The sequence below is a fragment of the Volvox carteri genome, assembly GCF_000143455.1.
Source record: "Volvox carteri f. nagariensis unplaced genomic scaffold VOLCAscaffold_19, whole genome shotgun sequence".
Lineage (NCBI taxonomy): Eukaryota > Viridiplantae > Chlorophyta > Chlorophyceae > Chlamydomonadales > Volvocaceae > Volvox > Volvox carteri.
Genome location: NW_003307562.1, coordinates 180,790 through 195,113, shown reverse-complemented (window position 1 = coordinate 195,113; position 14,324 = coordinate 180,790). Strand labels below are relative to the sequence as shown.

Sequence of the window (14,324 nt, the reverse complement as noted above, 5' to 3'; positions counted from 1 at the left end):
CATTTCCTTAGCAGCAGTCAAGTGCATCCAATTTGAAACATGCCGACGGTCAAGCTTTTTTGTCACGCTTGTAAATGTACGCACTCGCATTGCGTCAAATCGCCCTGAAGATGTGCAAAAAGAAGGGAATTGCAGTCACACTGTCACGTTTGCAAATCAGCCGATCCACCCTCTGGCGCTGGCAAAAAGCTGAGCAGAATTGGCAATTGCAGTTTATAAACTGCAAGTATACAGCGGTAAACGTTAGGCCAGAAAGAACCCAATTAGGCGTCAAACACGAGACAAGCCTACGTAAATTAATCGTTAACATAGATACAGAGACGTTTATGAAAGCGACAAGACACACAAGCGACAAACCAGCATATGGAAAAGGTCCCGAAAAAGAAGCCGACGTTCCGATTACCTAAGAGAAAAACCACGACTGGAGAAATGCTTGCCCTTATGAAAATGGTAAGGCAAGGCAAACCGTGCGCGCTGCTGTTCCGCCAACCGTATCAGAGCGTTCCTCCCCCCTCCCCCTCCCCCTCCGCATTCAACCACTTCCTGGGTATTGGATCAAGATGTCACGTCTGCTGCGCTGCTGCTGACATAAACGCGCTTCTAACTCGCGGAAACGATATAGCAACTACAGCTTGTTCTCCGACGAGAAAAGTGCTCGCACCAGCGGCTCCAAGATGCGGAGTCCAACAACAGGCGTACAGGCACAGACGAGTACACACGTCGCACGTCAATCACCGCTTTGAAAGGTACGAAACAAGTCCGATTCCCCCTTTCGCCTTCCCCCAGACAACCCCGTCTTTCCCACCACACACACACACAGTTCCAAGTGTTACCGATCCCCCCGACACCGCTTCACCTCGGCCCCTCCTCCTCCTCCTCCTCCTCTACCGTGAGAGGCAGTACGGCACCACTCCTCCGCTTCAGCTGCGGCCTCCGCCAGCGTTGCGACGTCAGGCTGCGGCAGTCCCAGCGCCGCCAGCGCCGCCGCCATATCATCATGCAGCGGCGCACTCAGCCGCATAACTTGTCCAGTGAGCGGATGTGTGAAGCGCAGCTCGGCGGCGTGGAGGGCTTGCCGACCCATCCAGGGACCCTGCAGGGCCCAAAAGCAACAGTAAAAGTTGTGGGAAAACCCAAACATGTTCAGTGAAGATCGGGGCAGCTTTGGAATAAAAAGAAAAAAGAAACATAGAAAAAGAAAGATAGGGTTTTATGGACACTCCATGGGGAAGCTCATTAATTTTGCTACCAACTTTAAAAGAGACAGAGCAAGTTCCGGCAAAGTGCGGATCAACAAGGTCAAGGAGGAGGAACTCTTTTAACGTTTTGGGGCTTTTCCTTCAAATGAGGAAATGGAAAATGCGCAAGATGATAGGAAGCCGGCTGCCGGATGACATATGGAGGCCAGTTCACGAAAGGAGACTCGTATCTTGGTTAGTTGAATACTGATTGGGTAGTTGGTTGGGTAGTTGGAAGTAGTGGGATGGACAACCCGTACGTTCCATAATCACAATCATAGTTCGATATACGCGGCCCAACCGAAACCAACTACCTCAACCGACTCCGTACCGTGACACCGTAGATGTCATCGCCCAAGATGGGATGTCCCACGTGATGCAGATGCACACGAATTTGATGTGTACGACCCGTATGAGGCGCGCACAGCATCAAACTCGCGCCACTGGGTATGGAACCGGCAGTAGCAGCTGCTACAGCCCCGATGCTAGTGCCGTAACTGCCATCTTGCTTGTGCTGCTGCTCCTGCTGCTGCTGGAGAGGTAATGATAATGAAGACAGGGCGGGTGAGGGCGAGGAGGGTGATATGACAGCTGCAGCGTGAGGTCGTTCATGGAAGAGCAGGCCGGGTGAACCGCCCGCGGCTGGTCCCAGCGCGGCGTGTGGGTTTGTGGCCAGTACGGCAAAGCTGGTAGATGCCTCCTTACCTGCTGCCACTCAGATGGGCGGGGGGGGGGGAAAAAGGGCCGGGGGGGGAGAGGGGTTTTTACGAGCAAGTACTTTTTTTCCCTTTTCACGACGTCTTCACGCGATCGAATCGCGAGCGATTACCCCGTACTTCCCAAGATTCTTGCATGAGTTCTCGGGAGTGAATGGAGAGGAGGAGGAGAGCTCTCGAAGGGAAGGGACGGGGCCAAGGGCCAGCCTACAGCCACGCCCACCCACCTCCTTCTTACCCCTTTATCACCCCCACCGTACCGTACCCACCCGTGGCTGCAACCCTGCGAGCCACCGCATGCACTGGATGGCGGTCAATGGGGGCATCCACGAAAAAGGAGTGCGGGAAGTGGTTGACGAGGCCTTGGGGGGGCCAGCGATCACTGTCGACTGAGGCGCCGCCTCGTGTACTGCCGCCGCCGCCGCCGCCGCCGCCGCCGAGGTTGCCGCCACCGCTGCCGCCGCATTGCGGAACGTTCTGGATGCAGTCGGCCGGGTCCCAGCAGCTGCCCGCTGCAGCGGCAGTAGTGGCGGCAGCATTGGAGGTTAAGGATGAGGGCGGGTTGGTCCCACTCGGGCAGCCCACCGCCGCCGCCAAGTACAGCTTGCGTAGAGTGCGCTCCCTGTCGTCGGTGGTGATGGTGGTCATATGCAGATGAACGAGGGAGCTTAAGTAGGCCACGAGTGTTACAAGGATGATGTGATGCGCATCTTTCCGGGAACAGAGAACGGAAAGAGAAAAGATAAAATTTGTTGACCACACTGCGTCGCTATCAAGGACATAAAGATAAATAAACAGGTAGATAGGTGGCCTTGCATTAGAAACAGCCAAGCGGAGAAGCATCGCTGCGGGAAAACAATATATCCCCAAAGGAGCTTTAATTACGCAGGCAAAAGCAGGCGAGACACGCTTAAAACTGCCCAAAAGCCGCCTTAAAATGACGGGTGATGTGATCATTACTGCGCCTCAAAAAGCACAGGCTCAAGTAAAACACGGTTACTAGTCATTACCTGAACTGCCGGTGCATCCCAGCAACGACTTCGGGCCGCTTCGCGAACAGCAACAGACCCGACGTATTCATGTCCAGACGGTGCAGTACGTACGGCTCCAGTTGGTACGGCACTGTACGACCGGATGCTGGTGCCGCCGCCGTGGTCTCGCTGCCGTCATCGCCAACCCAAGGCTCCTCCGAAGACGTTGCGGCGGCGGCGGCTGACGTGAAAGAGAACGGCTCCGGAAGCGGCATCAGCTCAGGAAGTACGGCACCGCCGTACGACGGGTTTATGAGCGTGACCTGTTATTTTCAAACACCAAACACCTTCCGTGAGCAAGAAACATCGCTTGCGTGACGCAACAACACCGAGAGCCTCACGTACATGGCATTAATCCTACGACATGCCGTACATGCAACTGCTTCACCTTTTTTTCCGTACCTAGTTAGGATAGAGCAAATGTTTGGAGCGCTCTAAAGAGCGCAATATGGAAAAAATATGAGAGAAAAATCTATCAGAATCCCGTTTGTTGTTGCACTGATTTCAATAAATATTTCCAACAACTTAGTGCTCTGCCTAGCTGCAGCCGCGCGAGCTTGTGTCTCGCGGTTAATTCGAACACTCACCGGGATGCCATCCCCGCTGCTGCCGCTGCTGCCGCCGCCGCCGCCGCCGCCGCCGCCGGCGGCTCTATACTTGCCAGCCCGGTGCCGGTTGAGGTAGGCGATGACCTTATTCACAACGGAGCCACCTATCATGCCGTACAGTACGAACGGGATGGATACGACGTTTCATAGAGATCAGGACCCTGGGAAGGGAAAGGATCACACAGGCCTTCCTCGCGATTGTTACGTACCATAGCTACACGCCTACAGGTAGCTGTAGCCAAAACAGGCACGGACGCGGCTCGTTCAAACGGTCGTCCAGGAGAGCTTTCTTTCCTAATCGGGAGGGTCTACAAAATAATATATCTGTAGTGGACGCATTCGGAGATGTACAAGATATGCGCTATTAGGAGGGCCCCGTACGGCAACTCGCACAGCATCCTGTCTCTATGTGGATGTCGTACACGTACCTGCGAAGCGGTGTATGGGTGCCGTGTGCATCCCCGGCGGTTTGTTAACCGCCAAGAAATGCTCGTCCTCATGTACGACATCCAGGGGTTCTCCCCCCCAATCAGCTGCCAGGGGAACGGCGGCCATGGCCCGCTGCAACACCGCCGAGGTCCTGAGGACAGCGGATTGAAGGGGGGGGGAGAGGGGGGGGAGGAGGAGGGGGAGAGGGGGGGGGAGGACGAACCACACACGGATGAAGCTGCTGCCAGGGCAAGAGTGTATCAAAGGGGGAAAGGGGAAATCATGTGTAAATCATGTGCAAAAGGAACTAAGGAAGGAGCTGTCGGCGTCCTCCCCAAACCAAACTGAGCCCCAACCTGGTGAGTCCCGAGCGGTGATGACGTCACCGCGGCTCACGGCGATTCAAGGGTGAGAGGAAAGTTGGGCTTTAAGAGTAGGGTTTTATACAATTGGCGTAAAGTCGCTGTTGCTGCAGTGCTGACTACATGGCAGGTGTAGAGCGTTTCCACGTAGCGGCCGCTAAAGCAAGGTCGTGTGGGTCCCCCCCCACCCGGGTGGAAAGTTACCTCATGAATTTTAGACCCGGGCTTTATATAGTCTCAACTCCAATTTGTAACTTAATTACACAGGCATACACACACAAATACACACACACACAGACACACACACACAGACAAATACACACACACACACACACACACGCACACACACACACACACACGCGCGCGCATGAATGTGTTGTCAATCGCGTCGCACAGGTCAGCCCAGCCCAGCACAAGCCACAAGACCAGATGCGCGGGACGCTATACATAAAGAACAAACGCATAAACAAAACGGCATAAACAAAAAACGCATAAAAACAATTAGTTTTTTTAATCACCAGTCTTTCCCTACTTTTGCCCTCCTCCCTGCTCCAACCTGGCGGGTGGCAGTCCCAGTCTGCGAGCTGCCTCAGCCGCCTCCAGGCGCCGCGGCAGACCCGTCTCGGGATCCACAGCTCCCGACCTGACGGCAATAAGAACAGCAAACACACAAACAGACCGACACAGCGACCCACGGGTCATACTACAGCACCCGTACACATTTCGCGTCCGAAAACGGAAGAAGCCCGCGTTAAACGTTTGGAGTTCATCATCAGAGTTTCTCCCCCCCCCCGTTCCCCCCTCCTCACCAAAACACACACGCTAGCACACGCCGCCGCAGCTCCTGCTCCTGACGCCCCCCCGCGTGGAGGAGCTCCACCACCGCGTCGTGCTGAGGGGATGGATACCCCCGAGCTAGCGACTCAAGCTGTACATGGCAGTACAATGTACGGGAAGCAAGTGCAGTGTACGGGAAGTAGGAAGCGTGCAGGGTGAGGTAATCCTGTACGGCAGGTCAGATTCTGTGGTCGGATTTGCTAAGGAGCGACTGGGACAAGGTAAGGTGTTGATTCCTGTTGCCAGCCTCGTTAACGTTTTGAGACTGTTCTTCTGGAAAAAATGCTTATAAGCATCATGTGTAGTATGTGTAGTATGTGTAGTATGTGTAGTATGTGTAGTATGTGTAGTATGTGTAGTATGTGTAGTATGTGTAGTATGTGTAGTATGTGTAGTATGTGTATGTGCATGTGGGAAAGCGATGCAGCTCCTGGCCTTTTCCCCCGAACCGCGAACCATAGAAACATACATACACACATACATACATACAGCAGGCGGCTGGCAGAAGTTAAGGCCTGACTTCTGCTCCCAGTCGATCCAGTCGACCCGGGTTCAAATCCGCCTGCCAGCTCCTCGGGTGTTTGAGGAGTGATGAAATGGGAGGTGGCCCCCCATCATATGGACGGTGTAGGACGTGATAATATCAACTTGCGAGCTGACCAGGAACTAAGTTGATGCGCCGTTGATCCGCTAGATTTGGTTGGATGCTGGTGGTGAGTTGCCGAACCCAACGAATACATTCTGAAGTCGGATGGGGTGACGGATTAGGGTGCCCCTCTAGCAGGGGAGAGCAGGGACTGCCCCGGGAAAGGGGGCCGCTGGCGAAGTTAACCACCCTGTAACAACATACATACATACACACACACGTTGGGGCTGGGCAGCAGTCCCTGGCCACTGTCAGGCCCAGTCAGATACTTCTAACCTTCACAGACACATACATACATACATACATACACACACACACGCACGCACACCTGTGCCCAAGCCGACTCGTTGGGGACCATCAGATCCCGACAACACAGCGCCATGTGGCGGGCAATGTTGGCGGGCGTGGCGGCGGAGATGGAGCAGGCAGGGCATCTGTACGACAATCGGGTGCCGCGGCGGGCGCGTGACGCCGCGATGCGGAGTGCGATTTCATCGTCCTGGGGTCTCGAAGACGACGATAATGGTAATGACAATGGTGAAGATGACGATGATGATGAAGAAGAGGATGAGGTCGAAGGTGGTGCCATCGCCGCCGCCGCCGCCGTTGCTGCCGCCGCCGGGGTTGCTCCAGCCTTGCAATTCGACCTCGATAGTGCAGCCGGTGGCGGCTCGTTCGACGACCCGCTCGATGCGTCCGTCGACAGGGGGCCCTGGGAGCCCACCTCCGTGCTACAGCCGCTACTGCCGTGACTGCTGCCTCTGATACTGCTACTACCGCTGCCCCCATCACAGGTGTTGCTGCTACTGGCGGCACTGCCAGCGGCGGCGGGGCACGTTGTGACCGGGGCATAAGTCTTGCCGTAGCAGCAGCTGCTACTGCCGATTTCGCTGCTACACCGGCGGCTCCTTAAATCCTGACGGCGGGCTGTAGCCAACAAGCATTTTAGTTGGAGGATGCGCCGGCGCGGCCCGAGTTGCGGACAATGTATGCGGTCAGCTGCCACCGGCGCTGTAGATAATGGAGCTAGTACGGCTGCTGTAGCTGCTGCGGCGGCGCTGCGGTGGCCGTAACGCGCGGCGCTTCCTTTGCAGTTGTAAGCTTTATAAGGAACGCGGGTGAAGGAGACACAAGACGCGCGCCATGGAGAAGGTGCTGCGAGACCCGCGGTACGATTCGGTCCCGTCCATGATGATGCCGTACGATGTAACTGGACCATGTGGGAGATTGCAGCTCTCGGGAGGACAGTAGGGTCGGGCTGGGGCCAGGGGCACTAGCGGCCGATGGATAAGAAATGGTTCGGCGTAGACGGAACAACACCCGACCCCGGCGTAATCAGAAACTGTCGACAAAGAAACTGAAATTGGCTCCTCCCTCGAGGAAATTACTATACAGTAGGGCCCAGTATGCATAGGTTGCGGCTAAAATGTACAAGCAGTTCTCGCACTTGGCGTCATAACATCATTCCAATTTCAGATGAAAGTACTTTATAAGTATTGTAAACTAAACTAAACACGATGGCCCCGTCCAAAAAGGAAGGAATTGCTTCAGGCTCTCTGGACGCTGCCCCACGGTGATAACAGTGAACTTCATAGTCAACTATTACAACCTGAGAGATTATTATTATATTCCGAGGCGCACTACGAACGCTGGAGGTGTAGCGTGATGTACCCATGGCATGGGATCCACCCTTGGATTCCAAAGGGCGATCGAAAGTTTCAGATGTTCATATCTTGGGCCCATTGTGCACATAGAGACAAATTTCACTGACTGGTAGAGTATCCGTTGTGTGATAGAACTTGCAGCATGATAAGTAGCCGCTTCGCTCGACGGTTAGAATCCACTATGTATGCATCACGGCTTCAGCGCCTACGCCTTAATAATGTAATACAAGTTGTTTCGCTGCTGTTATGGAAGAGTTACGATGCTGTATGCGCTACGAAACCCCTCGGGATTAATGCCACGGTAGGCGCGTTTCCAGCCATCATCATCTTCGGTGACTCCGTCAGTGACACAGGTACGATCCCTATACATTGACACTTTCATTTTATAACTAGAGAACGATTCTTGAGGCGACGAAGGACTGCAAGCCGCTCACGATGCGTTTTGCCCGAGGATTCTCAGTGGACCTAAACCCTAAGCGAAGTTTTATCAGCAGTGACGAACTTCACTTCTTTCGAAATTCCAAACGTAGGCTTGTGCGTTAGTATTTTCACAACATTTCATGATTATCTCAAAATCTATGCTGATGTGCGTTACCTGTTGTAAACCTGTTGTAGCAGGAAATCCACAAGTCTAAAACACATGTCACATGTCTGGAACCCACTGTAACAACTATACACACATACATGTCACTAACGATGATTTCGCAAAAGCAGGAAATGTCTTCAATGAAACTCGCTGTGCTTTGCCCTCACCGAATGTCTACTGGCGCGGCCGCTTCTCCAACGGACCAAACTGGGTGGATCATCTGGCTCGCATGGCGGCTGCCCGGAATAGATCCTCCCCAGTTACCGTTGTCAATTACGCGTACGGCGGTTCTACAGCCTGTCGACTAGGCGGTATCGCGCGCGCTGTTCCCAATCTTGCTGAGCAGATTTCGTCGTATCTTGACGGACAACCCAGCGCAAGCGCAGATAACGGTACGGCAACAGTCGCGCCGGCTGCCGCCGCTACCACCACCGCCAACACCACCACTGACGACGGCAGTAGTAGTTGCATGCCGTTACAGCCGATGCCGGCGGCAGCGGCATTCAACGACAGCTTCCAGAGCTGCCGACCCGCGGGTCGGTTGTACTTTGTGTTTATTGGCCATAACGACCTGATCCTCCTAAATTCGAAAGATATCGCCGACCCACGGGTCACGGAGAGGACCGCAGCCAATATTACCGCTTGTACAGCAGCTGCGCTCGAGCAGCTCATGGCGGCGCTCTCACCGAAGCAGCAGCCGTCTCCCCAGCCACCAACCACCAATGCAAGCGCCGGTGCCGGTGCTTATGCTGCTGGAGCGGCGGCCTCACCGCTAGCACGAGGCAGTGCTGGTGGTGGCGGCGATGATGGCGCCGCCATTGCTACTTCCGGTAACGCCGCCATGTACGACAACGGCAAGGGTGGAGACGAAAGACATGTCGGCGAGGTCGATGTTAAGGGAGCTACCAATGCCCGGGTAACTGCGGCATCCAATCTTCACCGCAGCCCGCGGAAACGTGCCCTGCTGGCAGCGCCGGCAGTTGGGGGAGCTGGCGGTGGCGGCTGCCATGTCCGTGACCGGGTTATGGTGTGGGGCTTAGCGCCTGTGAACCTGGCGCCGTTGGTGCCAGACGCCGCACGACCCGCGGTAGCGGCAGCGGTGGCTGCGCACAAATCGGCCCTTGAAACAAGCCTGGAGACGCTGCGGCGCCGCTACCCGAGCGGTCCCAGCTTGGAGCTGTACGACGTGAATGCGTCGATCGCCGCCGGGCTGGCGGCGGCGAAGGACGGGTTCAACACCACGGGTCGGTGCGTGCTCAGGCCCACGGTGAGTGCTAACATTCTGCATAGTTCATGAAATTTGAGTTTGTGAATGTGTTCTGCTACTTGTTTTTTTCTGTCAGGGTTTACACCTAACATTAAGTTTTTCGAATCGCCGATTCCCTGTTTGTAGGACACAACGTTGTCGGTATTTGCACAGGCGGCTCAGGTCGCTACCTCCGCTGAGCGTGCTGACGTGTGCAGCCACCCAGAGCACCTGTTGTCCTTCGACGGCTTGCACCCTACGACTGCGGCGCACCTCCAGCTGGTCGCTCAGCCACTCGCAAAGCATCTGGGTTGGCTGTAGCAGCCAGCAGGCGGAACACGACGGGGTGGGTTGTAGGACTCTAGTGCAGTAAGGCACGGCCCGCTGGCCCGCTGGCTCTATTCTTTGTGAGTCTGGAGCCCACTGTAACAACCATAACGCACACACACACACACACACACACGACGGAGCCGCCCATGTGTGGGAGTGTGTGTAAGTATGTCAGTATGTATGTATACATGCGTGCCTGTGATTTGACGCACTTTGTTGTGTTTTGAGGTTATGGGGCTCCTCCCCCCTTAAGAGTGTATGGTTCCCCAGGGGGGCCCTGTGGATGGGCACGTGCATAGTGTTGTGTGCTTGGATGTTGAGCGGAGCCGGGTAAGCGTGTGTATAGGTAGATAGATAGATAGATAGATAGATGGGTGCGTACGCGAAGGTGTGGTAGCCTGGGTATCACGGGATCTGTCATCCGCGATACCACAGAAGGCAACCATCCAAAGCAAGACATGAGTGTGTGATGTGCGGCCGCTCCGTGGGCTCATGTTCGAGTGGCTGGATGTCAGCTGGTCAGGCTGGCTTGAGCGGCGGCAGGTAGGGGTGTATCATAAACATGAGCTTCCCGCACGACATGCATCATGACGTACTCGACCTTATTACGCAAGTACACACGTACATGAGCGTATTGCTGAAATCAAGAACGAGTGCGTGTACGGTGACACGTCGTCATCAGCAAATCGGACACATGGCAGTGCGGGCGACGAGAGATGTGCATGCGTTATGTACATGCTGTTATTATCATGTGTGTCCAAGCAACGATCGACACATACAGACGTATGCCAGAGCTGGAGCGAATAGAGCGAGGATACATCATGATGTGTGTTTTATGTATTTCATTTAAGATAATTTATTGTTTTTGCTCGTCCATTTTGATTGCATGGTGGGGGTTTCGAAAAAAATGAGCACGCGGAGAGTTGGGGCCTGATAGACAGAAAAGGCAAAGTTCGGTTTTAAGGTTTTTCAGATGTTCGTCATCTTGGCCATATGTCGGCGCAGTCGCACACCTAACAGTTTTTGTTGCCTGTAGCGTTTATTTGCCTTCTTCCAGTAGAAGCAAGATCCCATTTAATATAGGCGCTTCATATTCGCATATTGTATTGCGCCTTGTTTCACTGCATATTCCTTGCAGCGATCTACAGCTGCCGGTGGGAGGCAGTGGGTGGCTATACAAATACGCGCGTAGCGCGACCACCAGCATCTCGAGAGGCCTTTTCAGCGGCCAGCTACTACACAGTGGGTGGCTTGGAAACCTTTTGAAGTAGTTCTTAGCCGGCAGAGGCCCTCGTAACAGCTCGAAAGGAAAGGGGAGAAGATTCTATATAAAGCTAATGATAAAGCTAACAACACCAAAATCCTAAGAGAGGTTATAAAGCGACTTACGGGCAGTCTTAACTCCTCATCACAGGTTTCAGAGGTATACGAACAGCTTAATCACTCTCCAACAACAAGCAACGTTCCTCACCAAGACACGAAGCTGCTGCTGGCCTAGAAGCCCAATAAACAGAACAATCCTTGTATGCTTGCGGCCACATTGCCGCGAAAGGCGTTGTTACTGTCATTTCGGATCTGCCTAGACTCTCGGAAGTCAACCAACTAGCGGGCGCAACGGTTGACCGTTGCCGTCGGGGGGTCTCTATCTTGGCTGCTGGGCTTCGAAAAGTCCAAGCGCCGCCGGAAAAGGGAATAGCGCCGACCGGCGCAACCGACAACTGTGTGTTGGAAAATATTAATCGGTTGAAATGTTTGGTCCTTCCGACCGACTATCACACAACGTCATTGGAGCGCTAGCGCTACGGTCGTGTTTATGTATATATAAACTACGCCCGTGAACCCATGTATGTATGTCGCTCTAGCTTCTTTCCATATACAAGACAAGTTACATGTTGTGATCTATAAAGAAGACACATTGCTGAATTTACGCAGCGGTACGCGCAGCAGCTGAAGGACAACAGCCTGCTCGCTTAACAACGAACTGCCAAAAGCAATATATCATCATGCGGACAGCAATAGAGCGCCGCCAGCAGCGCCCGTCTCAAACCATTCTTGTTTTCGCACTTATTGCATTCTCATGTTTTCAGTCTGTTTGCTCCTGGCCTACTGAGAACGCCAGCGGTAACAGCAGCAGTGGCAGCAGTGGCAGCAGCAGCAGCAGTGGCAGAACTGCTGCGCCGCTGCAGGTATTAACGCGGTTTGCCCCGCTCATCATCTTTGGTGACTCTCTGAGTGATACAGGTAGGGTACCGCCGTTTTGATGACATCATTACACGCATTGCATGGTACATGCTTCAGCTGTATCCGTTGACTCATCTTGTCGGTTAGGTTCTGTTAGTGTCGGTTTTCGTCCAGCTGGACGGACCTGGAAAGATTTAAAATCACGAACGTGGAGAATAATATCATACGAGACGAGACGAGACGAGACGAGACGAGATACGAGACCAGAAGCAAAGTAACAAAATTAGGGTTATTTTTTTAAAGGTTTTTGCCTGTCGCTGCTGCTGCTGCTACTACCGCGGCCGCGTGCGTGTTTTCACATCTTCAGAGAATGGCTACCTCACCACGCAGGCTACATCACGACGCACTAAGATGCGCTCCGCTTAATAACCTTTTCGCAGCTACTGTTGACAGCTCTCCCCACGCCGCCCTGCTGACGTGTGTGTCGCCTGCCCCTTATGTCATTTTAAAGACAACCTCAAGAATTTGAAGATGACCTCTCAAAGTCATCAGTTCGGGATTAAATGCCTATCGACCGCAGGCCGCCCTCCCCCCCGTTTCCTGCCTCTCACCTCTCACCTCTCACGCTGGATATAGCCATCCAGGCGCGTGTGCGTGCGTGCGCCCGCAGGGAACTCTTTAAACCTGACTCAGTGCCGTACTCCCACCCCGAACGCTTATTTCCGGGGTCGCTGGACCGACGGGCCCGCCTGGCCCGACTACCTCGCCCGCTTCGCCGCACTAGCCACCGGCCGTTCGGGGGCTCTGACAGTCCAGGATTACGCCTTCGGTGGTGCCACAACTTGCAATGTACCCGGAGTCGCCGCTACCGTGCCCAACCTCTCACGACAGATCTCCCTCTACCTGGCCTCCGCCCCCAGCGCCACAGCTGACGAGAGCTCTGCCATAGGACTTCCCCCACCGACAGATACCGTCGCCAACGGCAGCTGCTCGCCGCTGCGTCCAGTGCCGCCGCAGGCAGCGGTAAATTCCACCGTCTGCCGACCCGCGGGTCGCTTGTACGTCGTGTTCATCGGCCCCAATGACTTCTATTCACTGCCCGACTCACAGCTCGCCGACCCCCTGGTCTTGCAGACGACTGTTGGGAGGGTCCTCTCTTGCAGGGTGGCTGCTCTGGATCGGCTCATGGCAGCCCTGACGCCGTCACCAGCTGCACCTGCTGCTGCTGCTTCTGCTGCAGCGGCGACAGCTGCCACCACCAAAACCACCACCACCACCACCAAGCCAATTTCCACGCCCACAACCACGTCTACCCACGCACAGAATAACGTTTCCGAAACTAAGGAAACCTCCAATGGAAGCTCCAGCGGATCCGGCAGCGCCAGCGTAAACCTCAACTCATGCAGCGCTCGTGACCGCATCGTGGAACCTGGTACCTATTGACGCAGCACCGTTGGTGCCGGAAGCCGCAAGGGCCCCGCTGAGGGCGGCAGTGGCGGCCCACAACGCGGCGCTGGAGGCCAGCCTGGCGCCCCTGCGGCTCCGCTACCCCGATGGTCCCGCCCTGGAGGTGTACGACGTGAATAGGGCGGTTGCCATTCAGTTAGCTGTGGCGCCGCTGGTGCTGGATACGACAACACCGTGCCTACGGAACTTTAGGGTGAGTGTGAAGAGTACGGGATGTACGGATGTACGACAAATCGTATGTGTATGTCCGCCTGGCCGTCCGACGCCATTCGGTTTCGTGAAGCAAGGCGAAGCCCCCCGGGGAACAGTAGGCAGTAGCAGCGAGCGAGGCGTTCTTGAGCCCGCTAAGCAGGACGAAGCTGATACGCGTCAACGCTAAAATCCCCATACACATACATATGCATGTATGCGAAGCACCACTGTTTGAAAATAATTGTAGGATTGTGGTACTTCCGAAGTTTTCAATGGTCGCCGTTGTGTGCGTGTTTGGAGTACCTGCACCTGCACCTGCACACCCCCTAATGTGGGCCGCGTTTCCCCGGCCGCCTGCTGCTAGCCGTACTCCCAGCACTCACCCCACCGGATATTCCTGCTGATCACAGATGCCCTCGATGATGATGATGATGATGCATTAACTTGATAGTTGCATTCGTCATTATCATCATCATTACCCCGCCCCTGCAATCTATCCTCATGCCTAGCGCTTTATGTACGTATGTATGTGGATCGTCCCGTCCGATGCCCCCCACGATGTCCGTCCGCCCTTGTCTTTCTGCTCGCTCCATTATATTTCCTTGTATGTATGTATGTATGTATGTATGTATGTATGTATGTATGTATGTATGTATGTATGTATGTATGTATGTATGTATGTATGTATGTATGTATGTATGTATGTATGTATGTATGTATGTATGTATGTATGTATGTATGTATGTATGTATGTATGTATGTATGTATGTATGTATGTATGTATGTATGTA

At 54.3% G+C, this 14,324-nt stretch overlaps 4 protein-coding genes across 4 annotated transcripts in view; 3 read left to right on the top strand and 1 right to left on the bottom strand.

Annotated features, from left to right (window-relative positions):
- VOLCADRAFT_90942 (uncharacterized protein) overlaps window positions 1-193 on the top strand; it is a gene marked incomplete at both ends in the record, with an annotated part of 15,301 nt that extends 15,108 nt beyond the window's left edge. The window contains one exon of the mRNA XM_002950563.1: window positions 111-193. Within this exon, the coding sequence (XP_002950609.1) occupies window positions 111-193 (83 nt within the window). The remainder of the gene's footprint in view (window positions 1-110) is intronic.
- Window positions 194-625: 432 nt separating this feature from the next.
- VOLCADRAFT_90941 (uncharacterized protein) lies at window positions 626-6,719 on the bottom strand (the record flags this gene model as incomplete). Its single annotated transcript, XM_002950453.1, has 12 exons — window positions 626-667; window positions 857-1,093; window positions 1,570-1,770; window positions 1,944-1,952; window positions 2,224-2,466; window positions 2,540-2,576; window positions 2,965-3,166; window positions 4,022-4,173; window positions 4,941-5,027; window positions 5,194-5,312; window positions 6,223-6,373; window positions 6,592-6,719. The coding sequence occupies 12 exons, from the start codon at window positions 6,717-6,719 to the stop codon at window positions 626-628; spliced, it is 1,608 nt and encodes a 535-aa protein (XP_002950499.1).
- A 1,459-nt stretch (window positions 6,720-8,178) lies between these two features.
- Window positions 8,179-9,684, top strand: VOLCADRAFT_90940 (uncharacterized protein; the record flags this gene model as incomplete). Its single annotated transcript, XM_002950562.1, has 2 exons — window positions 8,179-9,384; window positions 9,538-9,684. 2 exons carry the CDS (start codon window positions 8,179-8,181, stop codon window positions 9,682-9,684), a joined length of 1,353 nt encoding a protein of 450 aa, XP_002950608.1.
- Window positions 9,685-12,437: 2,753 nt separating this feature from the next.
- VOLCADRAFT_90939 (uncharacterized protein) overlaps window positions 12,438-14,324 on the top strand; it is a gene marked incomplete at both ends in the record, with an annotated part of 2,590 nt that continues 703 nt past the window's right edge. Inside the window, 3 exons of the mRNA XM_002950561.1 lie at window positions 12,438-12,528; window positions 12,686-13,306; window positions 13,341-13,534. Coding sequence (XP_002950607.1) covers window positions 12,438-12,528; window positions 12,686-13,306; window positions 13,341-13,534 — 906 coding nt within the window. The remainder of the gene's footprint in view (window positions 12,529-12,685; window positions 13,307-13,340; window positions 13,535-14,324) is intronic.